Raw genomic sequence first — 26,298 nt, 5'->3', positions numbered from 1 at the left:
ACCAGAAGCATGAAGTCAGGCTAATATTGTCCTAATATTAAAAAGGAAGTAAAAGGCCATTTCTAGAAATTATAGACTGGGATGATAAACCAAAAATTCTATAAGGGAGTTAGTCATTCATTCCTTCAAAATATTGTGGGTCCATACGTGTATGCTATGTGCTGAGGGAAAATATAATAATGACAGAGCATAGATCTGCCTGCAAAAAACTGAGAGTTTAGTAGGAGGGTTAAGGAAGTAAAACAAAAACAAACAAGACAAGCAAATAAATTAGAAATTGTAAGTTATAAATATTCTTGAATCTTGCCTTCTTTTTAAGGAGAAGAGTACAGGGCTTTAAAATTTTTCTTCCACCAAGTCTATCATTTATTTATTCATTAAATATTAAATGTGTTCTATGTCCAGGGCATTGTGCTATGTGGTACAGAAGATAACAAAGATGAATCAGAAATAGATTTTCTCTCCAAGGGGCTTACGATGAGAGGAAGGATTAATGATACAAAGGTATGTGATGATGATCAGCCTATTTAGTTAATTTATAATAAGCTATACCGTTGCACATAAATTCATTTAATAAAGGAGAGTCATGTAGTCCACAAGGGTGAAAGAGAATCAGCAGAGATGATTAGCTTGTTGTCTTACAAGTGGCCTCACTTTGGAGTTGGTGTCTGTGGCAGAGACGGTGCTAAATGCTTAACAAATCTCATTTAATTTTCCTTTTCTGGTCGCATAGAAAGACTACATTTCCCATCCTCCCTTGAAGTTAGGTTGGGGACATATGACTAGGTTCTGGAAATAGGATGTAAGCAGAAGTAATGTGAACCACTTTGAGGCCTGGCCCTTAAGGTAGAAACAAATATCAGTTTCTACTAAAGTTAAACATATGCCTGTCCCATGACCTAGCAGCTCTACTCCTAAGGATATATGCTTAAGAAAAGCAAAAGCATACACCTACAAAAAGATAAGTAAAAGAATGCTCATTGCTGGTTTATTCATAATAGCTTGCAATAACCCAAATGTCCTGGAATAGAAATAATCATGTAGTATTCATACAATAGAATATGACACAGCAATGAAAACGAACTATAGCTACACACAAAAACATGCCACAAGATCTTGAGTGAAGGAAGCCAGACACAAAAAAATATTCAATGTATGCCTCTGTTAATGTAAATTTCAGAAACAAGCAAAATGAAGTTATCGTGCTAGAAGTCAGAATAGTGGTTCTTTGTTTACAGGCTTATTAACTGGGAAGGTGCACAAGAGAGCCTTCTGGGGTGATGGAAATACTCTTTTTCCCAATCTGGATAGTAGTCTCAAGAGTGAAGGCAAATTTAAAAATTCATCAAGCTGTACACTTAAATTTTGTGCATGCTACCATGCATAATAACCAAAAATTATGTACAAAAAAAAATCAAAGAAGAAAAAAAATCAACCTTTGAAGGCCCAATAAAGATTAAAAATGCTGTATCCCTATATCCCTGAATCATTACTTGGAGAGAACTTGCCCTGTTGCCCTGAAGAGCTGGCCAACCTTCTTTGGACTTTGTGTAAGCACAAAATAAACCTCTCTCATTTTAACCCCTGATATTTAGGGGTATATGTCATATCTCAGCATAGCCTTACCTTTTTTGGTTGTACAGTAGTCATCGCCAACAAACCACCAGGATCATAAACCTGTTTTAGAAGCACAACAGGGTGGGTTCTATCTCTAACAGGCTAGGTGACACAAAACAAGCTTAAAAATGAATGTATAAATCAAAATGCCAATTTATTAAATGACAATAAGAAAAAACCCTCTCATACAAAATAGGATATCTGTTACTATGATCGTACATACTCATTCTCTCACTCAAGACAGACCTGCAAGGGCAGCTAAACCATAATAACATTTTGTTTGGTATACCTATTCTTAGAAAAAGGGCACTAGTTAGATGAGTCAAATGTTTAATGACAGCTGTCCAAGACAGCCTATGAATCCGTTTCATAGTTAATACCTGAAATGCCTGGACTGCAGTTCTTACTTCTAGGCGTATGTCTGAATTGCCTCAGCGACTCTTCCTTTTTGTGCTTCCAATTTTATCAACACGCTTTTCTTCTCTAAACATGTTATTGCATTAATCTAACTTTTTAGACATGTGGCTGGCCTCTGAGGCATTCCTTTTATACATCTACTTTTATCTATTATATGTTGATTTTGTATTTTTCATTCAACGAATAATCACGAATCTTTTATTTTTAAATTCTATGGCTGGAATGGTAAGAGTTTGAAGTGGAGAGGATGATATTCTTAGCCATAGCTTCCAAGTACTGATAACATCATCAAACTAATATAGATGCTGGGAATTTTAAAGACAGTGTCCCTGAATATTTTGTAAGGTTGTCTGAGAGTATTTGGTGCAATTCTTGAAGGTTTGAAGTGAGGAAACTATTATCAGGGGCTGGGAAAAAAGGGATTCCTGTTATGTGGTAGAGGAAAGTTTGGCAACACTATTGCCTGCTGAAATGTTGAAAATAGAAAATATATCCAACAAACTGGTGCATCTGGTTAAGGAAATTTCCAGGCAGAATGTTGAAAGTGCTAACTGAGTTTTTAAAAAACTATGTGTGATAAGATGTTCCAAGATGAGATATAAAAGGAACTATTCAATTTTTAAGCAGAATTTAGAGGAAATATAAAGAAACTAGGACCTTTGGGTTCAAAAATAAAACTGTAATTCACAGCCTCTCCAGATGGTAAAAGCTTTTGAAAATAAGGCATTACCTTAGGGGAAAGGTTAAATGCAGGTTGCAGCTGTAAGACTCTTTTAAAAAACTGTACAAAGATTTAAAGCTGTTTTACCTAGACCCTTATCAGTTAGACAAGAGGACTTCTATTACAGGTATTTTCCATCAGTTTTCTGACTCTCAGCCCAAGACGAAAAATGTCTGTCTCAAAGAGATTTGTGGATGTGGCTTTTTTTCTAATGGAGTAGATTATAATTTGATATATATGAAGTACTCCAAATTTTAAAGAGAATTGTATTGGCAGAAACACTGCCTGCTTGGATGGAAAGAGCATATGGATCTCTCAATACCTCAGCTTTCAAATATTTATATGGTAAAAATTTATATTTACATCTTTTAAAACTTTTTTTTTAATTTTTAATTTTTATTTTTTGAGACAAGTCTCACTCTGTTGCCTGGGATAGAGTGCAGTGGCATCATCATAGCTCATTGCAATCTCAAACTCTCAGGCTCAAGTTGTCCTCCTGCCTCAGCCTGCTGAATAGCTGGGACTACAAGCATGTGCTACCATGCCCAGCTATTTTTTCAATTTTTTTGTGGAGACTGGGTCTTGCTATGTTTCTCAGGCTGGTCCTAAACTCCTGGCCTCAGGTGATCCTCCTGCCAAAGTGCTAGGATTACAGGCGTGAGCCACCATGCCTGGTCTATATTTACATATTAAAAACTCAATATAATATATATGTATTTTTAAAGGGTTCTCATTTCTTTTTCTTCCTTTCCTTTCCTTTCCTTTCTTTTCTTTTGTTTTTTTTTTGAGACAGTCTCGCTTTGTTGCCTGGCTAGAGTGAGTGCCGTGGTGTCAGCCTAGCTCACAGCAACCTCAAACTCCTGGGCTTCAGCGATCCTACTGCCTCAGCCTCCCGAGTAGCTGGGACTACAGGCATGCGCCACCATGCCCGGCTAATTTTTTCTCTCTATATAGTTTAGTTGGCCAGATAATTTCTTTCTATTTTTAGTAGAGACTGGGTCTCACTCTTGCTCAGGCTGGTCTCGAACTCCTGACCTCGAGCGATCCACCCACCTCGGCCTCCCAGAGTGCTAGGATTACAGGTGTGAGCCACCGCGCCCGGCCTTTCTTTATTTTTTTTTAAGAAAATAAAAGCTATGTTGCCCAGGCTTGTTTTGAACTCCTGGACTCAAGAGATCCTCCTGCCTCAGCCTCCTGAGTAGTTGGGATTAGAGGCATGTGCCACTTCACCCAGCTCAGTATCATATTTTAAATAAAATGATGTAAGTTATATTGCAACAAAAATTGGTAGAAAATCAGAACCATATGTAGGTACTCTGAAAAGCTTGCCTAGTATCAACAAAGGGAATGTGTATCTTGAATGTTCCTGGAATCAAGATGTACCATAGTGTCATATTTAGTGTGATTTATGCTTTGTCATTGTGCTTGCGCTTGATAAGCATTTCTACAATGACTGTGCGTAGATCCAAGCAAGTTTAGTGTTGTTAAATCCTCTGCAAAGGATCTTGAGAGCTCTTCCATTCTGTTCTGTTGACTCTTCAAAGCCAGAATATTGCAAGAGCAACAGTTTCCATCTTGGCATCTCTTCAAAGCCTTTGAATTCTACTACAAATTGCCAGATTAGTTTTCGTCATTCACTGTGCATTTTCTTTGGAGAAACCCTTTGCTTCACCATGTTGATGCACCTTAAAGCCTTTTTTTAATAAAGGCCCAAGAAAGCATCCAGTCAAACTACTGTCATAGCCTAAAAGAATAAATGGCCCATGCACATGCAAAGTTTAACATTATTCTTAAACTTACTGGCAGCTTGATGAGAAGCCTTTCTTTTAAAAAATGACCTGCTATGTTTCAAAATACTATGCATAGAAACTTATAAATGTAAACTACTGGTTTACTGCAAATTGCTCCATTTTGAAAATTATTTTTTGCATTCTAAAGCATAGATAACCTCCTCTGAGGACTTATTAATGCCTTCCTGTTCTAGAGTCTGTACAGCCACACTAGAAAAGATAAAGTATGCTTTTTTTGAACCTGAGAGTTTGCCTGAAATTGCCCCTTTGTCACCCAACTCATAAGCATTGTCTCTTTGGGCCCCAGTGACAACAATAAGTCCGTTCTCAAATTCCTTTAAGCTTCTAGTCTCCATTTCACAATTAATTTAAAAAAATCTGCCTGGTTTTAATTGTAATTTTAAAATTTCCTTAGTCATTGATGTGTAATTGCTGTGCTACATGGTAAATATATTGTTTATTATAAGGCATGTAGACTGCATGTGCTATTACATTCAGAAGCAACTTACAGTAACTGTATTGTTTGATGAATAAAATGCTATTTTTAAAGTACTATGCGTCTTAACATGATAGTTTGTTGCTTATATTAGACATTTTACTTTATTTTAAATTTCTGTTAAGAATCTTTGGGTTGATATGTAATGCATTTTATTTTTTCCCAGTTAAAAATAGGCTCCTACTAACAGGATGGAGGTTCCTCAAAAAACTAAAAATAGAAATACCACTGCTGGGTATATATCCAGGAGGGGAATTTGGTGTATTGAAAAGATATCCGTACTCCCATGTTTACTGCAGAACTATTCACAATAGCCAAGATTTGGAATCAATGTAAGTGTCCATCAGTGGATAAATGGATAAAGAAATTGTGGTAAATATACACAAGGGAATATTATACAGTCACAAAAAGAATGAAATCCTGCCATTTGCAACAAGGATGGAAGTGGAGAACATTATGTTACATGAAATAAACAAGTATGGAAAGACAAATCTCACATGTTATTCTTCATATGTAGGAGCTAAATATTAAAAACAATGGATCTCATGAAGACAGTAAAATGATGGTTATTAGAGGCTGGGAAGGGTAGTGGGTGGGGATAAAGTGGGGATGGTTAATGGGTGCAAAAATATAGCGCGATAGTTAGAATGAACAATATTTGATAGCAGAACAAAGTGACTATGATCAATAATAAGTTGGGGTATACTTTAAAATAACTAAGAGTAGAACTGGAATGTTCCTAACACAAAGAAATGTTATATGTCTGAGGTGATGGCTACCTCAATTACCCTGATTTGATTAATTCACACTGTATAACTGTATCAAAACATCACATGTACCCTATAAAGATATACAACTATTATGTATCCATAATAATTCAAAATAAAGAGTGTAATTGGAATGTTCCTAATATAAAGAAACAATAAATGCCTGTGTTGATGGATACCCGTTACCATAATTTGATTAATTTGCATTGTATTACTGTATCAAAACATCACATGTGCCCTATCAAGATATACAACTATTATGTATCCATAATACCTAAAAATTAAAAAAATAGGCTCCTATTTAACATTTTCTTGCAGACAGACCATCAGATTTTCAGGAATGGATTACTGAAATTAAGTGAAACAGGCTTTCATTGCTATTCCTGTCATTTTTATGGACAAGTTTATGCTGTATGTTTCTGATCCTCTTTATGAATTGGAGATTTTTTTTTTAACATTGTGATTATCTTGTTCCTATTCCACCATTGTATACTGGGTGTGTTGAGGGGGAAGATAACTTTAACATAAGAGCTGCATCTGATCCTGAGAAAGACCTGGACTTTGAATAGGTTACAGTAACTTCATGGGATTTTAGGTTGTTTCCCTTGGGAAGGGAAAGTATTAATATGTTTATCTGTGGGAAGAATGATGTGCCCAGATATTTGGGTGGCCAGAGCTGCAGAACTATGGCAGATAGTGCTAGTTGCCCCCAGTATCTGTTCTTTCTATTTGGCTCAGTAGTAAAACCCAAATGTTAGCTGGGAATTTGCCCAATTAATAATAAAAAAAAAATAGTCCCCAGCCTCTCTTGCAAGTAGGTGTGGCCATTTGATGGAGCTTTGGCCAAGGGATGTAAGGAAAAGTGATTTGTATGGATCTTGTGGGAAGTTTTCTTAAAGAGAGGAAGTATGTCCTTCTTTTCCCCTTTCGGTAGTCTTCCTGGCTAGCGTGTGGCTGTCATGCTAGGTGACACAGTCATTTTATAAGTCAGGGTGGAAATCACAGGTAACAGTTGGCAGAATAATAGCCTGTCAGAAAGAGACTGGGATTCTTGATGGTTTGAGCCACTATCTTAGCCTAGATGATTAAGAGACGGGGGAGAGAGGGAGAGAGAAGGGGAGTGAGGGAGAGAGAAAGAAAGAGAAACTTTTATCTTTTTATCATTGTTGTTTTGGGCTTTTCATCTGAGTATTTCTCTTTTATTTCCCTCAAACAACGATACCTATCTTATATAATCTTGTTTGGTTTTCTTGCTTATTTTCTGTCTTCTCCCTCTAGAATGTTAATTTCATGAAAATAGAAACCTATCTGTCTCATTCACAGCTGTCTCTTCAGGGCTTAGAAGTGTCTGGAAAATAGTAATGGCTCCATAAATATTCGTAGAATGAATGAATGAAGACTGGAAGATTAGAATGGAATTCCTCAAAAGGGAGTAAGTTCCTGCTTTAAGAAACTATAGAATTTAGAATTCCAAAGAAAGTAGGTCATTATGGGTAAGGAGACTGACATTTAGAGGGGTTGTATGACTCACGGGCCACACAAATCCCTGTTTACGCTAATGGTTGGCCAAGCTCCCTAGCCCGGTTTGAGTTCTAACACACCACTGCTGTCCCCACTGCGTGCGCTGTTTGGTTGACGAGCATCTGTCAAGGACGCTGTAGGTAGGGCTGCGCAGTGGCTTAGCGTTCGGACAGGATGACCCAGCCCCCTCTCCCCACATGGCAGGTGTATGAACACAGCTGAGATTTTGTCAAGCCTTCCCAGAAAGCAGTTCAATTGTAACCAGCGGGCAGCCTTATCTGGCCGCTAGGGAAGGGGAGCTGGCAGTTCTGGGGAGGACGTCTGCCTCAGGCACTCCTCTGGCAACCCTCCTCCTCTGCCAGCTCCCAACAAACACATTTAATCCCTTTCTTCCACTACCCTCAGCTGCATTGTGCCCGGCTTCGGAGCCTGAAGTACAATCTGACCCAAGCCGCGAACCACTGCGCACTCGGCAGAGCGCTCGCGCCCCAGCGCGGGGAACGGCGTCCCGGTGGGGCGGCCGGCGCGTGCGAGAGCCGCGCTCCCGGCTGGAGAAGCGCGCGCTCTCGCGGCGACGATTCTCTCCTCCTCCGCTCCCCGAGACGCGGTGGGTTCCGCGGGGCGCCGCGCGCCAAGGCCGCGGGGGCGCGCCCCGGCGGAGGCCGGCCTGAGGGAGCGCGCACGCTCCGCCTCTCCCCGCCTCCCCGGTGCGCGACCCGCCCCCTCGAGCTGCGATACGCCGAGCGCTCAACATCCGAGGACTCTGGCCCCGAGTAACCCCGCTCGCGTGACCTTTCCCCTCCATTCCGCACCTCCGGCTGCAGGCCCGGCGAGAGCGCGGAAGTTGGGCTCTCGTGGCCCTCCGTCCCGAGCGCCGGCTCTCCCCATCCCCGGCCCTCCGCGCCGCTCTTCGTCATGGCGGCCCTCAGCAAGTCCATCCCTCATAACTGCTACGAGATTGGCCACACTTGGCACCCTTCCTGTCGGGTCTCCTTCCTGCAAATCACCGGGGGCGCCCTGGAGGAGTCTCTGAAGATCTATGCCCCTCTGTATTTGGTGAGACCCGGCAGCCCCTCCCCTAGGGCGAATTAGTATGGAGGATGGGCGGGGGGCTGCAGTCAGCGCACCCGAGGAGCTCTGGGGCACTCGCCTCGTGTCGGTTTCTCTTTTGGAGGGTCGGAGTGTTTTGGTGGAGGGGTGAGCGGGATGGGGGAGGTCGCAAGGGGCGGATATCCTACCTCCTGCACAGGAAAAGGGGAAGGGGAATTAGAGGTTGAGCTGTCATCCGAAAGCCTGTTGCTGGGATGAGAATGGGCGCCCAACTTTTAGGATTAAGTTTAGGACACTTAAAAACATGAATTCAAAGACCTGCGTTATTTTTTCTCTCTCCTGCCTTTTGATGGAGAGGTGTTTGTAGGTCAGCGAAGCAATGAGAATGGCCCTCAATCTTCTCTCGTCTAATTCCCCCTGTTTTATTTTGCTTTTTATTTTTTCAATGAAAAAGGGTATATTTGACCTTAAGTCCCTGTGGCCACAGATCTTGTCTCAGTGTGGAATGACAAGATTGTGACTTGAGGGTTTTGCAAGTGTTTTTGCAAGTTAACAAAATAGATTACTGGCTTGAGGTTGTACGTGGTGGTTTAAAGGGTGATTCCAGTCTTTGAGTCTGTGTTGGTGTTTAGGAAATCTGACTTTATGTAATCTAGATCCGTACACAACTTTACATGTAGGGCGGTTAATAGAGAGTATTTGGAAATATGTGTATGTAACACTGACTGAGAACTAAGATGTTTGTTCTTAAATGTTCTCACCAATATCTTTTTTTCAGTAACCTCATCCTTGATATTAAAGATTTATGATTTTGGCCACTTAAGTTCATTGTCTAATTTTCTTGCCTTATAAAGTCTGTGTCCCAAGAAGGCAGAGAAAATTTCATTCAATATTCAGTGATGAATACTTATATCTCATTTAAGTAATTTGGATTTATACCCTAATATGCCTGAAAGTGTGTCATGGCTATATCTGTAATACTACTTGAAAAGCCTGATTATTTATTGCAGAGATAACACAGAAGAAGATGGTGATACTCTCTTGAGGTTGCAGGAGCCTGTTTGATTTTTATCATATAGGCTGATGCTTTTCAAACTGTAATGTGTGCTAGGAATTCCCTGAGGATCCTGTTAAAATGGGAGTCTTGATTCAGTATGTCTGAGTGGGGCCTGAGAGCCTGCATTCCTAACAAACTCCCAGGTAATGCTAATAGTGGGGGCCACACTTTGAATAATAAGGATCTAGAGTAGAGGCCAATAATAAACTTATTATTGGAGCTGGAAATTTTTTCCTTGATTTTCTTTGTCAAAGTTTCATTTTTATCTGCTTTTCTCCACGAATTGAGGCCAGTCTATGGCTCAGATTTCTTTTTAAATAAAACATCTATGAAACATTATTAGCTCCTGATGTATTCGACTATACAAAAAGATTGTTCCGGCCCTCAGAGGATTATGATGTAGTTGGGGAGAGTTTATGCTATGTAATTCTCCCTCTGAAAATCCATAGCACTTTCATTCATTCATTTAACAAATGTTTGTTGAATGTCTGATACTTGTATCTATAGCTTAGACAATTTATTGATTATGTTCTATGATAGGGAAGTTCAAGGGAGCAAGAGGAACATAGGTTTTCCCACTCCAGCGAGGTAGGGTGGGGTGGGGGAGTCAGGAAAAGAGTTGTATTTTACTATTATATTTCCAACTAGATTAAATGCTTCTCGAGGGCAAATTTTCCATCTCATATGGCCTTTATCCCTTCTAGCTATGTATTTCAAACTTTGGGTTGTTACTCATCAGTGGTTGTGAAATAAAATTAATGGGAACTAAGTAGCATTTTATGTTAAGTGAAATAGAAGAGAATAGAAAGTGTTAGAGTGCATTGCAGGTGCTAAGGATAAGCATTATTTCATGATAGTTTTGTTTCAGTTATATATGTATGTGTGGGGCTACTTAGAGATATAGCAACACTATGCTCTTTGTAAGTATTGGATACTTATTGGTTAAATGTGTACCTCCACTTATCAAGTTGCAAGGTGGTATGGTGGGAAGAAGTTGGTCTTTAAAAGAGAATCAGGGATATCTGGATTTGAATCTCAGCTCTGTTAGTTACCAGCTATTTAACTTTGTACGTGTTACTTTAACTTTCTCTGTGAGGATTAAAAGAAGTAATGCATTGATGATGTGTCATATATTTTCTAGTATATAATAGGTTTTGAATAATTATGCATTTTCTTCTCCCTCTTTGCCCAGTGGCACTTAAATTAGGAGTGAAGTTCATGGAGGGTGGCTAGAAAAGGCTCCTTGGAGGGAGTGGCATTTGATTTGGGCCTTGAAGATAAGGATGGACAGACATTGATTCATTTCATAGATATTTATACAGTACCTATTATTAATGGAGAGGAAGGAGAATAGTGTCAATTGAGGGAGAAATCTAAGTGATTTCTTAAGAGAAGCAATACATACATTGTCTAAAACAAGGTTTGTGTACAGGAGTTATGAGCTATAACTCCTATTTATTGAGCACTTATGTGCTTTACATATTTTATGTTATTTAATCCTCACATAACTTATCCCCATTTCATTGGTAAGAAAACTGAAGGTTAGAAACATTGAGCGATTTATAAGATTTAGAGTTAGTAAGAGAAAAAAACGGGAGGCAGTTATCAGTTTTTTTTTTTGGATCAAAGTCAGACTGAAGATCAGCTCAAGGAGCCATTGAGGATTTTTTTTTTTTTTTTGAGCTTAAGGCAATGTCTGAAATTGAGGGTTTTTCTGAGCAAAAGAGTTTACAAGTACAAAATGGTGCTTTAAGATGATGATATTGGTGGCACTGGGTAGACTAGCTAGAAACTGGGTAGACTGGATAGGAAAGATTGCTTAAAATTGATGCAGTAGATTCAACAAGTGGTGGAAAGAGTCAGAACTCTTGTGGAATTCCACCTTGCAATTTACTATCAATGTTATCTTAGGAAAATTACCTCATTGCTTTGAGCCTTAATCTCTTGCTTTGCAGAAGATAATTATACCCATTTTTTTTTAAGGGCTGTTTTGAGTACTTAAATGGGATAATTGTGTGTTGGAATAGCAGCTGTCACGTAGTAGGCCCCTAATAAAGTAGTGTTGTTATTGAAGTAGTGCGTTAATTGTGATCTTTGTGTCTATCTCCTGTTAGAATAGTGGTTTGTTCAGAACTAACACAGTACTTCAATAAATGCTTAATAAGTGTCTGAATGAGTGCAGGTATGAATGAAGGAACTCATGGATAGTGTAGGAGTGAGGAGATACTGGGCAGATCTGCTAGAGAAAATGAAATGGCACTTCTAGAGGCATTTCACAGAATGAATGAATGGGACTTAGAGACTGAGGATACTGGGGCAGCATGAGGACTTGTTTAGCTTCTAGAATTTCAAGTCTGATTTGACACAGTTGCTGTTATTGGTAGAAATGGTGAAGTTCTGAAGGGAAGCTGCTTTGGGGAAAGATTTTAACCAAGAGTGTTTTCTGCAACCTTTAAAATGGGTCTTATTTATCATATTTACTCTCTTGTTCTATACATCTGCTCTCATGCTTCCTTTCATTGTGGTGTCTACATCTGTTCTCAGTGAGTATTCACCTCCTACTACTTAAACCATTTCAAAATGTAGATGTACTGTTCCTTTTAATGGTGAATCTTTGTGTTTTCACAATTTGTAAAAAAATATCAATCTTCAGTCATCAATTCACTTCTTTTAGGTTTTTTAATGATCCTACATATTTTGTAATATATGCTAAAAATTTATGTACCAAAAATGTATTTTAGGAAGTTATATTTTATTTCTTGGATGTTAGTTATCGCCACACATTCAAAATAAGTGGGACCCCTTGCCACACACATACACACAAAACAGTAGTTAAATTATTTAAGCCCTAGACTGCTGGTAAAATTAAGGAAAGTAGTGTCCTTGGTTTTTGTGGCAAATTTGAAATACACAATTGCCCATTTGAGAGTATGGATTCTATGCTGTTTAGGTTCTTAATTGCCTTCCCTAAGAAGGAAAATTTGTTCACTAACCTCAGGTGATTCCAAGACTTTTTCTTTTCCTAGGTGGCTTTCTTCAGGACCTCCAGATTAGAGTACTGGCATTTAATCCTTAACTAAGTTCAAAGTAGAGCCTTTTGCGTTTTGGGGAAGGAATGATTTAAAACTGGCTTTTTCAGCTGGGTGAGGTGGCCACACCTGCAGTCTGAGCACTCTGGGAGGCCAAGATGGGAGGATTGCTTGAGCTCAGGAGTTCCAGACCAGCCTGAGCAAGACCCTGTCTCTACTAGAAACAAAAATTGGCTGGGTGTTGTGGCTTAGGCCTGTAGAAGGTTGAGGCAGGAGGATTGCTTGAGCCCAGGAGTTTGAGGTTGCTGTGAGCTATGATGTTGCCACTGCACTCTACCAGGGCGACAACACACTCTGCCTCAAAAACAAAACGAAACAACAACAAAAACAAAACAACACAAACCTGGCTTTTTCATTGATCTTTAGACATTTAGAGTTTTCTTCAGAGTATGAATATGTTTATTCAATATTTACCCCCTTTGAACCATTTAATGTAACAAATCTATTGTAGTCTAACGAATTTGTTAGATTATAAAGGATCAGTTCATCACTTCTAGGCTGAGTAAACATTTAAACAAGAGTTGGAATTCCTAGAAATAAAAAAACAATTTATGGACAGTCCCCAGTTGCTAAAGGCTTGAAAACCACTAACTGTGAAGAAATTATTTCAGTGATACAAACTGAGTTTTTAAAGGCAGTGATTTAGCAGGTTTTCTAGAAGAAACAAGAATAGCAATGAGACTTTTTGAAATTTTAGGTAACAGATATTTGTTTTGTTTTTGCTTAAAAAATGCAAACTACTGAGAATATCTGTGTGGATTATCTGACCTTTGGAGACCATAGAATTGTAAATCTTTGTGTAATCCACCTTTGATTTTTGCTTGAGACCTAGTTTACAGGAGTGTCAATGAGGGGCTCATCTTCTCTCTCTATTTAATAACTACAATCTTTTTAATATCATTTTGTGTTAAATGATGATTTTTGCATGATATGTTGTTATCCCTTTGGACCTCCAGATTAGGGTACTGGTCTTTGAAGATACAACAAGTCATTTGGTCTTTTTTCTTTTAAATGAACAATTAATGATGAATTTTCGTATTTATGTGACATTTTGAATTTGTTGAACTTGTTTTTGTATGTGACTTATTATTCTTTGCTCTCTGTTGAGTACAAAGTACAACTCCTAGCACATCACTTCTAGTTGAGAGGTGAAGGCTTGCTATTGCAGTAAATACTTTTTCATTATTATTATTAATATTTTGCAGTAAATACTTTTTCATCATCATTATTCATTATTATTTTGAATAATCAGGCCTTTTATTTACTATTTAGAAAATTATATTTGTTATGAATTTTTGACTCTTAAAAACTTTTTTTTTGGTTATTTGCTGATAAATATTGATGAAATATATACAGTAATGAAGGGAGAGACTGTGAGATTTGATGGTTAGATTTAGTAATATCTGAACCTAGACTGTTAGTGTTGGGATATTTATCCCTTACTTATTTATCAAGTATTATTGAGTCTGCAGCTGTGTCTGCTGGGAGCATTTGAGTCTTGGTCCAAAGAGTCAAACACTGGATCTGGAGGAGGGGAAGGCCCCCCACAACCAGAATCAAATAGTGCATGTGGAGTGTGTTCCAATCTGGGCTCCCTCCCCTTACAAGACTGGATTGGAAGGAGATTTGCCGAAGCTGAGCTTTCTCTTAGGTGGCGAGATCTGTGGACAAGGATGGCTTTGTTAATTGGGGCTAGTCTGTGTTTGACGTTGCTGGGCACCCCAGCCTGTTCCCTTGGTCAGTTGCGGGGAGTGAGCCCTTGGGTAAGGATGCTCCTAAGGGAAGGGAGGGTGCAGTGCCCAAGGGGGCACTCCTTAAGACAAAGGGAACAAGAGTGCACACTTTCCTTGTGCCTGAGAGCTCTCCGCTCGTGGCAGAGTGACTGTGCTGCTTCCAGCAAAGACGTGGGTACTGTGCCTGGCTCAGCAAGGGGGAATGTGATTCCATTCCAGTGGCCAAGTGATTTCAGCCTTCTGGGATGGACATGGAGAGGGAGACTCACCCCCAACCCGCTCCCACTGTTGTGGTCACAGCCATGGCTGCTCCCGCAAGAGGTCTGCCCAAGTGCAGCAGAGGACGGCCATTCTAGGGGTTTTTGAGTGCAGCTGCAGTGCCACTGGTAGAGCTGAGGTGGCCACCCCCTGACAGAGTTCTCGGCGAATTTCACCAGGAGATCCCCTCGCCACCCTCATCAGGGCTGGTGCTTGTGCCCACCATAGGAGTATCTAAGGATAGGCTAAGCAGTTCAGCTCCACACAGCTTTGCTTCCCACTCAGGCTGAGCAGGGAGTTCAGGCCACTGTGCATTCCACAGACTAGCCCTCTGCTTGAAGCAATTGATACCTTCTCCTGGTAAACAGAGAATAAGCATATACCCATCTGCTTCTGCTACAGCCTGCACTTACCCACAAGTGCCACCTACTAGCCTATAGGTTGAACTGCCCACACCAGTACAAAACCTGCTTATACAAGTATACAGCGATTGGGAAGGAGGTTAGCTTCTTGAGACCCCAGTCAGCCTAGCCACCTAGGAAGTAGTGAGCCTGCTCACGTGCCCAGCACGTTGTTACCATAACCAGCATTTGAAAAAAACACTGCACAAAGGATATCTGTAACCAAGGAAATCATACTGATTTGTTTTTGCTTTGTTGCTTGGAGTACCCAGAATCAATGACAAATGATTCTGTGCAACATACAATATAATCACATCTTCAAGGGGGGAAAAATCCCATCCAGATGAAAGTAAATTTAAGTATAAGAAAAAGAGATAGTTTATTCAAATGAGAAGGAACCAGAGAAATAATTCTGGGAGTATGAAAAATCAGAGTGTTACAAACTGGTCACACTAACTCTCTAGCAATGGATCCTAACCAAAATGAAATCTTTGAAATACCAAATAAAGAATTCAAATATTTTAAAGAAACTCAATAAATCCAAGAGAAAGTTGTGAACCAACACAAAGAAATCAGAAAAACAAATCAGGATATGAATGAAAACGTTATTAAAGAGATACTTTTTAAAAAAACAAATAGGACTTCTGGAAATGAAAGACTCATTGAAGGAATTGCAAAATACAGTTGAAAGCTCTAACAATAGAATAGACAAAGCAGAAGAAAGAATTTCAGAGCTTGAAGACAGATCTTTTGAATTAACCCACTCAGAAAAAAATAAAAAAGAATTTTAAAAATGAACAAAGCCTTCAAGAAATATGGGATTGTGTAAAATGTCCAAACCTATGAGTGTCTATGGAAAACTGTATGGAGATTTCTCAAAGAACTACCATTTGACCCCACAATCTCACTAATGGGTATCTATTCAAAAAGACTAAATTTAAGTATCTTCTTTTCTATCCTGAAAATTGTATTTTTATAGAGGAGCCAGTAAAATGCCAGCATTTTTACCTTAATTTTTGACTATATTCTTTTATTCAGTAGCTTTGATGTAAGAACTAATGTAAGTGAGAAAAGTTGGTTGATTAAACAAAAAAGCCTTTCTCTTTCCAGATTGCAGCAATTCTCCGGAAACGAAAATTAGACTATTATTTACACAAACTACTCCCTGAGATCCTACAATCTGCTTCATTTCTGACTGCTAATGGGGCCTTGTATATGGCTTTCTTTTGCATATTAAGGTTGGTACTCATAATCACCACTGGATGTTAATACAGATTCCTTTGTTGAAATGGAAACAAACATGTTTACATAAATGTTGTATGGGTTACTGCCTCTGTTTTGTTTTTTTTTTTTAATTTGTGAATTGACATTTATCTCAAAGCTTATGAACCCATCTTGGCCTCAAGATGTAAAATAAACTTCAAATTATTGGTGTGATTATATAGCAAAAATGCTTTAATATATCATATATTTTCTGAGGCCTGTTATATTTACCAAGTTGTTGATCAAGATTTCTTAGTTTTTCAGTTTCGTAGATCAGGAATTCAAAGCAACTGTCCATAGCATAGGTTAGGGCCATTTGCAGAGAACAGACTTCAAAAGGACTATAAAATGTACATATTTACCTACAAAACAATAAGTTAACTCCTGGTATATCCTACTGTTGGAACCTTTGCTCCTGATTTAGTCTTATATACATTACCTGTGCTGCATGCTTTGTACATTATATAAATGTAGATAGAGTTCAGTCTTTTGAGTGCTGTGACATACCTAACATAAATATGTTAGATATTTACTTCTTTTTATCTTTTCCCCACTGATTCTTGTTGAAAACTCAAACCAATATTTTTTTAATGTGTCAAGTTAAAATATAACTTTTCCTTATCCTCATATTAGTGCTGTCTAAAGTACTTCTGCAGGTATATTTTAACTGAAAGTAAAAATGTGATTTCCAAATATCTTTTATAGATTTTTTTCCCTCAGAGCATTAACATTTATAAACTTTTAGATTTTATACTGTTAAACAAATCATGTCTTTAAATTTACATGAAAATCTGTGTAAGGAAATCTCTTCATCACATGCTCTCTGGAAAGTTTCTAAGACTTATTAATGCTTTAAAAATAAGGTTATAAATAATTAGGTTTTGAAAACTTGCTGTGAGTATATGTTGCTATTGCAGCATATTTCTTTATGTTCTATGAACCTGTTTGGTTAAGTTGTAGAAGGATAAAATACTTATAATTAAATAATGTCCATGTTCCTCCCATAACTGATTCATTTAGTCCATTTTTCTTTAGTTTGTACATTCAATAACTTGTTAAGTCCTCTGTGGATTTTATATTGGAGGGAAAACCATTTTCAGTCTTCTCAAGCAGGTTTCTGAAAGTACCCAAGTTAATGTGTCCTCAAAAGCTTTTCTAATCTTTTTAAATATGAGCTTCAATTTAAAATATTATTTTGTCTGTGATTGTTGATTCTTGCCTGTATATATACATTTTTGTTTTTGTATAATACATCATTTAGCAATTGATCAACTGAGTTCAGATAATTTCTTATAATTTTTATGTGCTGCTTCTCCCTTGCTTAGGAACATATTGTTTTGAAAGGAAAAAAAAATGTTCCTAACATCTCCAAATTTCTTTGTTTCCTCTTTAAAATCTCAAGCCACTAATGGTCATTTATAATGTTTGAGGCACTATGAAGATTCCTACTTTCAAGGAACATACTCTGGTGAATGAAAAATGATATACACATAAAATTAAAAATATAAAATGCTTTAGTAAGTGCTATAAGAAAAAGTTATCAACGGATGTAGAAACAGAAGGAAAAACATTTGTTGAATGTCTATTACGTGTTAAAAATAGTAATAATAATAACAGTAATAATTGTAATTTTTATAGCTAACACTTTCTGAGTACTTTCTATGTGCCTTGCATGGTGCTGGGAGACATCTCATGAAGTCCTCATAACAGCTATATGAGATAGCTAATGTTATTATTCCTATTTGATAAATAAGGAAACTAAGAACACACAGGCTTTGCATAACCAGCAGGTTTGAATGCAGGGAATGCCTGAATGAATACGGTTGACTAAATTATTGGAAGGAGAGATGAGATACTCATTACTTTGCTATTGTTGCAGCTTTAATGAGTGATGGTGAGGGACTTAACTAAGAAAGGGACAGTAGGTTGGAGAGGAACTTTAGAGATAAATTGTATATGAAATACTTTAAGGAAATGATTTAATACATGGGGTAATGGAGACAGAAAGTTGAAGATGACTGTAAGTATCAAATATAAGTGGATAGGTAGTTGATGATGCCCATTAACCTAGAAGAATAGAGGAGGAAGAACAAGTTCATAGGGATAGAGGAGAAAGATAATAAGTCTAGTTTTGGACATGTTGAGTTTGAGGTGCTAGGGGACATTTAGAGGGTAGACTAAGAAGGGAAACTTCTACTCATAATAACTGAAATGAGCAACAAGGAATTTCATACAAAAATTCCAAATTTGAATTTCAGGAGGATACTTGGAAAATTCTACTCATGGAGTCCTGGCTTTGGTGCCGCTTTGCCAGCATCTTATGTGGCCATTCTAATTGAAAGAAAAAGCAGGTAAAGTTTTACATATCTATTTAATAGAACTGGTTGCCTGTCCCTCACCCCAACTAGAATTTTTCTTTTTTTTGCTTATTATTTATTTATTGTAGTCCTGGGATGAGAAATATTTCCAGGTGTATTTTTTCAATTCTATAAATATTTGATTGAAAATTACTTTTATATTAATATTATTTGTATTTATTGTCTATAAAAGTACAAAGATTGACATTATAGAGCAGCAATACTCAGTCTCCAGTCTCTGTTCACTAAAAAATTAGAGAGTTCAATAATGTGACCTAACTAAAACATGGCATATGCAAATTCTAAGGAAAGATCTTTTCCATAGATACAATACCATTATTACATCCAAGAAAATTAATGATAGTTTTCTATTATCATCTAGATTTATACTTTGCTTCAAGCTCATTGAGTGACCTCTGTTAAATCAATTATTATTTTTAAGGCATCTTATCATTAAAAAATATTTTGATTATTGTCAACCTGAGATTTTACATGTGCATGAATAAGATTTCTATAAAATGCTATAAACTTATATAAACTGTTCAGTCAGGTGAAGCATTGAAGTTAAAACTTTTGCATAAGAAAATATTTGCCATCTCATGAATAATTATTTTTAATTACTCAGAAATTTATCAACCTTTGTTCCAGAGAAGCAAGATGGGGGCATGCATTAAAACTGTTCAGTTTATGAAAATGCTTATTGTAGTCATTGACCCCAGAGTAAGAGTATGAATAGATCTTATCAGATAAACAAATATTTACTTAAACTACCTGAAGCCATTCTTAATGCACATTTGTACATATGATATTAATAGTATCTAAATTTTTGTGGTTCTCTCTTTGATTATATCATACTTTTAGATTCTTAGAATTACTAAACTCAAAGGTCTGGTCAATATTATAACCTCAGCAAAATCAAGTTGGTATGCTAGAAACATAGGTTTGTCCACCTGAAAGGACAGTACAGCATGATAGTTAAAGCATGGATTTTGGAGCTGTGCTATCTGGTGTAGGAGTCTGGCTCTGCTACTCACTGTGTGGCTTATTCCTTACCTGAAAAATGGAAAGATTGCCATTTTTTTCTTGAAGGAGTGTTCAGATAATTAAGTGAGTTAATATATGTAAAAATGCTTATAACAGTACCTGGCACATAGTAAATGTTGTGTCTGTGTTAAGTATTATTGTTGTTTTTTTGCCCGTAGTTATGAGGAAGTTATTCTGGTGATTGTAACTTCCTGATCAATTAAAAATGTGAATATTGGTTTTGAAAATATATTTTCAAAATATATGTTACTCGTATGTGAACCTTTACAAATGCTTTAAATCAAGTATACTACTGTATACTAATTTTTAGCACTTGAATAATAAAATAGCATTTTTGTAGTTATATGCCTATTTTTCAACAGAAACTGTTAAACATCTTTGTAACCGGAGTCAACAGTTGTTAACATTTTGCCATTTTTACTTTATTTGTATATGAGTGTATGTGTATGTATGGTTTTGTGTGGGTGTGTGAATCATATGGAAGCATTTTGTAAACATCGTGACACTTTATTCTAAATATTTCAGCATGCATCTCCTAAAATGAGGATGTTCTCTTACATAATCACAGCTCTATTATCACACATAAGACAATTAGCAATCATTCCTTAATACCATCCAGTCTATATTGTCCTAAAATGGCCTTTATAGCATTTTTGAACTAGAATCTAGTGAAAGTTTATGTATATTTTTATATTTCTTTATTTTCTTTTAATCTAGGATAGTCTCCCCACCTTTTTCCCTCACAGCATCGACTTACTGAAGTGACCAGGACAGTTGTGTTGTATGTAATACATTTCTGGTTTGTCTGAATTATTAACTCAGGGAATTGTGTAGTTGGTTCATTTATCTTGTATATTTCCTATAAACTTAAAGTTTGGTTTAAAGGCTTGATTAGATTTAAATTAAAAATTCTTGATAAGAATATACTTCATAGGTGATGCTGAGGCCAACAGGGAGTCCATATCTTGATGGTTGCAAGTTTGAATATATGATTGAGGTGATGATCACCAGATCTTTCCAATAAATTTATTATTTATAATGAATTAGATTAATGGATTTTATGATAGTTCATGATCATTGCTTTGCTGGGATAAACCTCACTTAATCATTTGTGAGATTGAGATTCTAGTCATTTTGTGTGTGTGTGTGTGTATTTGTTTATCAGGATTGGGTGCCATTGTGATATTTACTTCATAAAATATGTCAGAAATTTTCCTCGTTCTTCCTTGCTCTGGAATAGTTTAAACAGTGAATTTTCTGGCCTTTGAATTCTGGTCACTTGCCTCTGTGAAACCTCCTGGGCATGATGACTCTTTTCGGTGGTAGTTCTTAGAAAAAGTTATGTTTTCTCTATGAAAATTGATCTGTTTAAGCATTTAGCTCACTCAATAGAGAGTTTTAGTAACTTTGTTTAAGAGCTAGAAAGTTATCTATTTCTGAAAAATTATCCATTTCCCAGAAATTATCCATTTTAAAAGATTTTTGTATTTATTTATGTGGAGTTTTACAAAGTAGTCAGTTATGATTTGACTGAATTTTTTGTTTTTGATGGTATTTCTGAACTTGTTTACTTTATATAATTGTGCCATTCCCTTATTTATTAAGTTAGCAATTTTGTTGATTTTTTTCAATGAGTCATCTTATTTATTATTGCTATTTTTTGTATTCTATTTTGGTGTTCTAATTATTATTTTTATTGTTTTTTTCTTTCTACTTTCATTTGACTAATTTGTATTCCTTTTAAAAACTTTAGTTTGATGCCTAATTTATTTTCATTCTTTAATTTCATTTGATATAAGTATTTAAAACTATGAATTTTCTTCTGATCACTATTTTAATTGTATACCATAGATTCTGATATGTAGTATTTTTTTTATCATTTTCTGGAAAAGTCTGCAATTTTAAGTGCTATTTCTCCTTTGATATAAGAATTATTTAGTACAGAGTTTAAGAAGATGAAAGGGCCTCTTGTTATTAACTTCTAGTTTTATTACATTCTTACCTGAGAATGTTATTTGTAGTATTTCCTTTGTATGGACTTAATAAAATTTTCTTTGGGGCTTAATTTGTGCCCAGTTTTGTGATTGTTTTATGAATGTTTGAAGAAAAGGTACATTCTCTATCATTATGGTTCAAAGGTTGATAGATAGCCATAAGATCTATGCTACTGATTATGTTACTTAGGTTGTATCTTCATTTTCAGGTGGCATTTCTAGCATTAAATTTATCTTTTAATTATTGAGTTGTAAGGATTCTTTAGATATTCTAGATATAAGTCCCTTATTGGATACATAACTTGCAAATATTTTCTCCTGTGTAGTGTATTGTCTTTTCATGTTCTTGATCTTGTCCTTTGAAGCACAAAAGTTTTTAATTTTGATGAAGTCCAGTTTATCTATTTTATTTTTTTGTTGACTATGTTTTAGGTGTTATATTTAACAAACCGTTACCAATACATGGATTTACCCCTTTATTTTCTTTGGTAAGTTTTATAGTTTAAGCTCTTACATTTAGGTCTTTCATCCATTTTGAGTTAATTTTTGCACATAGTGTGAGGTAGGGGGTATTACATTTTTAATTTCATTTTCTACAGGTTTATTGCTATGACATATAAATACAATTGATTTTTGTGTGTTTACCTTGATGCCTGTGATCTTGATGAATTCACTTACTAGTTCTAAAAGTTTTTGATACATTCCTCAAGATTTTCTATATAGGCAACTATGTTGTCTGCAAATAGGGATAGTTTTTTTCTTTTCCAATCTGTATGTCCTTTATTTCCTTTTCTTGCCTTATTGTGCATCCTTGCCTTGTTTCTAATCTTAGGGGGAGGGATTCAGTCTTTCACCATTAAGCATTACATTAGCTGTAGGATGTTTTTTATACACTTTTTGTCAGGTTTAGGGAGTTTACATCTATTTCTAGTTTGCTGAGAACCTGTGTTATGAATGATATTTTGTTACATGTCTTTTCTGTATCAATTGCTGTGATCATGTGATTTTTCTTCTTTAGCCTATTTATAGTATTCTTTTAATATCAGTAAGATCAAGGTCATTGGTAATATTTTTTACAGCTGAGTTTCTCAACCTTGGCACTATTGACACCTTTTGGGCCAGATAATTCTTTATTGGGAAGGCTATCTTGAGCATTGTACCCATACATGCCATTATCACTCTCTTCCCCTCCTCACCAAGTTGAGACAACCAAAATGTCTCCAGATATTGGCAGATGTCCCTATGGGACAAATCAGTCCTTGTTGAGTGCTACTAATCTATATCTTTACTAATTTTTTTGTCTAGTTTTATTATTTGCTGAGAGAAAAGTATAAAATCTCCAACTGTAGTTCAGGAATTGTCTATTTCTGTCTTTAATGTTACCAATTTCTGTGAAGCTTCTATTGGTAATTACACATTTATGATTATCATTTCTTTGTGATGAATTGACCTTTTATCAATATGAAATGTCCTGTAACTCAGATAATACTCTTTGTTCTGAAGTCTGTTTTTATTTGATATTAATATAGCTGTTTTGGTCCTCTCTGGCTTACTGTTTGCATAGTCTATATTTTCTAATTAATTTCAAGCACCTGTGTCTTTATATTTAAAGTATGTTTTTAGCAGGTAGCATATAGTTGGGTCTTTTTTTTTTAACATCTATTCTGCTAGTTTTTACCTTTTAATTAGATTATTTAACTGCATTAACATTTGATGGATTTAGTGATATAGCTAGGTTGAAGCTACCATTTTATTTTTTTCTGTTTTTCATTTTTCTGTTCCTCCTTCCTTCCTTTGCATTATGTAGTTTTTTTTAACAATTCCATTTTAATTTTTTTGACTTTCTTCTTTTAGTGTTTGATGTATGGGCTACAATATCCATCTTTAACTTTACAGCTTCATAGTGTTAATATTTTACCACCTTGCAACATGTAGAAATCTGTCTAGGTCTATCTTAGAGGCTGTTTATCATTAGATCTGTTTTTTGTTTTTTTTGTTTTTTTTTTCTCTTTGAACACTACATTAGTTCAAATACAATAACAACAAAGTAAAAGTGTGTTATTGATATTAAAAGCAATAATTTCTTAGGGCATAAAGAGAAGTTTGCTTGAGGTGAGGTGATAACATGAATTTGGGTTGCTAGTTTATTTTCACTTTTGATAGGTGAGATTTTTGTTTTTCAGTTTTTCTACTTTTTCTTGTAAGTGAGCTTTTGCAGTAGTGTTTCATTCTTAGACACTGGTTGTTTATAGAAAATTTATAGATGTTATAGATTATGACCTATTTTAAATATTAACTGAAGTGTTTTTATTGTTTTGAAGGCTTGCTCAAAATTTTGAGTCTAGCTTTACTTATAATAGCTTCTTTGTAACTGCTATCGCATGGTTGCTGAAGAAAAATTTATCCTTCCCTTGATTTGATTGTTATATAATTGAACTCTTTGTGACATGTGTTGATTTAGTTCTTTTTTTTATTAGGTGATACAGTTAACAATACTGGGAAATAGCTCCATAGTTCTTTCTGTTGAGTGTTGTGTGTATATATGCATATATCAACCACAAATCCTGGTTGGGTGTAATTAAAAACTGTAAGTTTTAATTTTTAGTGTTGTTCGGAAGCTAGTGACATTTTTAAAAAGCAGATTTTTGTGGGTTTTTTTTTTTGGAATTTAAAACAGAGGAAAGCAAATCTTTTTGCTTTATCTCTTTACAAGTTGTCTTGTAGTGTCTTAAGTAAACATCTGGTCTGTGCATATTTGGAATTGTACAAGAGTTAACTTAGTGGCCTAATTTGCTCTGAAAAAGTATTCTTTATTTACCACAAATTTATATTAAGATTTCATTACATATCAAGATCTCTTAGTAGATTATAAGTAATTTACAAATGTTGAAGTTATGTATATTTTAAAATTATTACATCTAGTGCCAAAAATGAAGCATATTAGTATTATAGTTCTTGTTTTATTAGGATAAGGAAAAGGAATCTATAATTATGCCTTTAATGGAGGAAATCAATAATATGTTCGTGGAGCTAGCCAATAGGTAGCTGGAAATATGAGTCTAGATTCAAGATAAAGATGATAGAAAAATAAAATTGGAAGATTCCTTCTTATAGGTGGTCATTGAAACTATGGGAGTAGATTAGAATGTGACAGCCCGGAAGAAGAAGAGGTCTGAGTTGAAAGTTGGGAAACAGCAACATTTAAGGAGCCATTTGTCAGTGGAGATGTGTATAGTTTAGTCTTTTTTTCTATTAATATCTACAATATCTATTACTATATTGGAAAGAATGGAAGGAACATATTGTGAATGACTAACAGGTTTTTTCTATTCTCCAAAATAGTAAATACTAATAGTCCTAATTTCTCATGCTCTAAAACTTTATTTAATGGTGAAATCTTTACTCTGAGATTTTGTACTCAGTTGTGTAATCGGTTTTTCAAAATGTATTTAATGAGGTGAGAATATGCAATATGCATCTCTAATCTATCTACTTGGATATAGATACAGATATGTAGATGAAGATCTATCTGTATTTATAAATATGTCTTCGTGTATATTGATTGAACTCTCTTTCTTACTTAACTTTTTTTTCTCTCTAATCCATCCATCCATTCATCCCACCCTCCTCCCTTTCCAGTATTGAGTAGGCTTTGCCTGCTAGTAGTTTCTGACACCTAGTAAGAGGGCAGCTTACTTAAATCTTAATCATGTCATTGTGGGGTTCTGAGAAAGCTTTGAAGTTGTTTCCAGGGTTGCTTAAAAAATTTGTGCCACAAAGAGCTATGATCATAGTAACTCAGCAGGAAGCATTGGTAACATCTAGTTTATCTGTAGGAGGGCTGTTAAGAACGAGTCTTCTCTTTCGTTTTCTAGGAAGTGCTTTGTGGTTTAGAAAGAAGTTCTGATGGATTTTGTTTTGTAGAATTGCTATAGAATTTGCTTTGATATTTAGTGTTAGTTTAGATAATTTAAAAGTTGCAGTGTGCTCAAACATGAGCCTGAATTAAAATATCAAAAACTGCATATTCAAACATACTCATGGGTTGAGTTATTAAATTACACTATAGTGGTTATATAATTCCTAACCAGACATGACCAAAATGAATGAACCATATAATGTGAATAACAGAATACTGTGAATTTGGTCTGTAAATTCTTGGTATCTTTAAGTTTCAGTGACATGTTATATTCACAGGAAGAAAATTAAATACCTTATAGTCTTCTGAAAAGTTTACTCTGTATTATGTACTGTATATGATAGAATATGATTATAAATTCTTGCTATAGACTGAAAGCTTCCCTTGTTCATTCCTGTGCATTAAGGAAGTATTTTTATACTCTTCTAAAACATTCTGACAGATTAAAATCTATTACATCTTGAAAGATTTTCTGAGATGATTAAATAAAATTTCTTAGCAAACCATTACAATATATAGGAACTTTCGCTTTATTTTTTCTTTTATCTCTTTCTCCTTATTTATAGAACATGTAATTATTTTTATATGTATATATAGAATATATAAATATTTAGAATTTAGATATTACATCATTCCTACTATGCTCCCCAGTGAGACCTCAATTATGAAATGTGTTACATAGTGTCATTCAAAATTTTGAGGTTAGCTAAAGAATATATGCACTATAGTTTCCAGAAAAAAAGCATTTTTATTTATTTAATTAGAAATGATAATGTTAGAATATATAATAATGCTTGGAATTCC

General features: G+C 35.8%; 1 protein-coding gene across 1 annotated transcript in view; it reads left to right on the top strand.

Moving 5' to 3' along the window:
- Positions 1 to 8,040: 8,040 nt before the first annotated feature.
- The window catches only part of TMEM135 (transmembrane protein 135), a 202,069-nt gene continuing 183,811 nt past the window's right edge, over positions 8,041 to 26,298 (top strand). Inside the window, exons 1-3 of the mRNA XM_045557167.1 lie at positions 8,041 to 8,385; positions 16,028 to 16,155; positions 18,439 to 18,531. Coding sequence (XP_045413123.1) covers positions 8,245 to 8,385; positions 16,028 to 16,155; positions 18,439 to 18,531 — 362 coding nt within the window. The 5' untranslated portion in view covers positions 8,041 to 8,244. The remainder of the gene's footprint in view (positions 8,386 to 16,027; positions 16,156 to 18,438; positions 18,532 to 26,298) is intronic.

The sequence above is a fragment of the Lemur catta genome, chromosome 7 (genome assembly GCF_020740605.2).
Source record: "Lemur catta isolate mLemCat1 chromosome 7, mLemCat1.pri, whole genome shotgun sequence".
Lineage (NCBI taxonomy): Eukaryota > Metazoa > Chordata > Mammalia > Primates > Lemuridae > Lemur > Lemur catta.
This window is presented reverse-complemented; position numbering and strand designations above follow the sequence as displayed.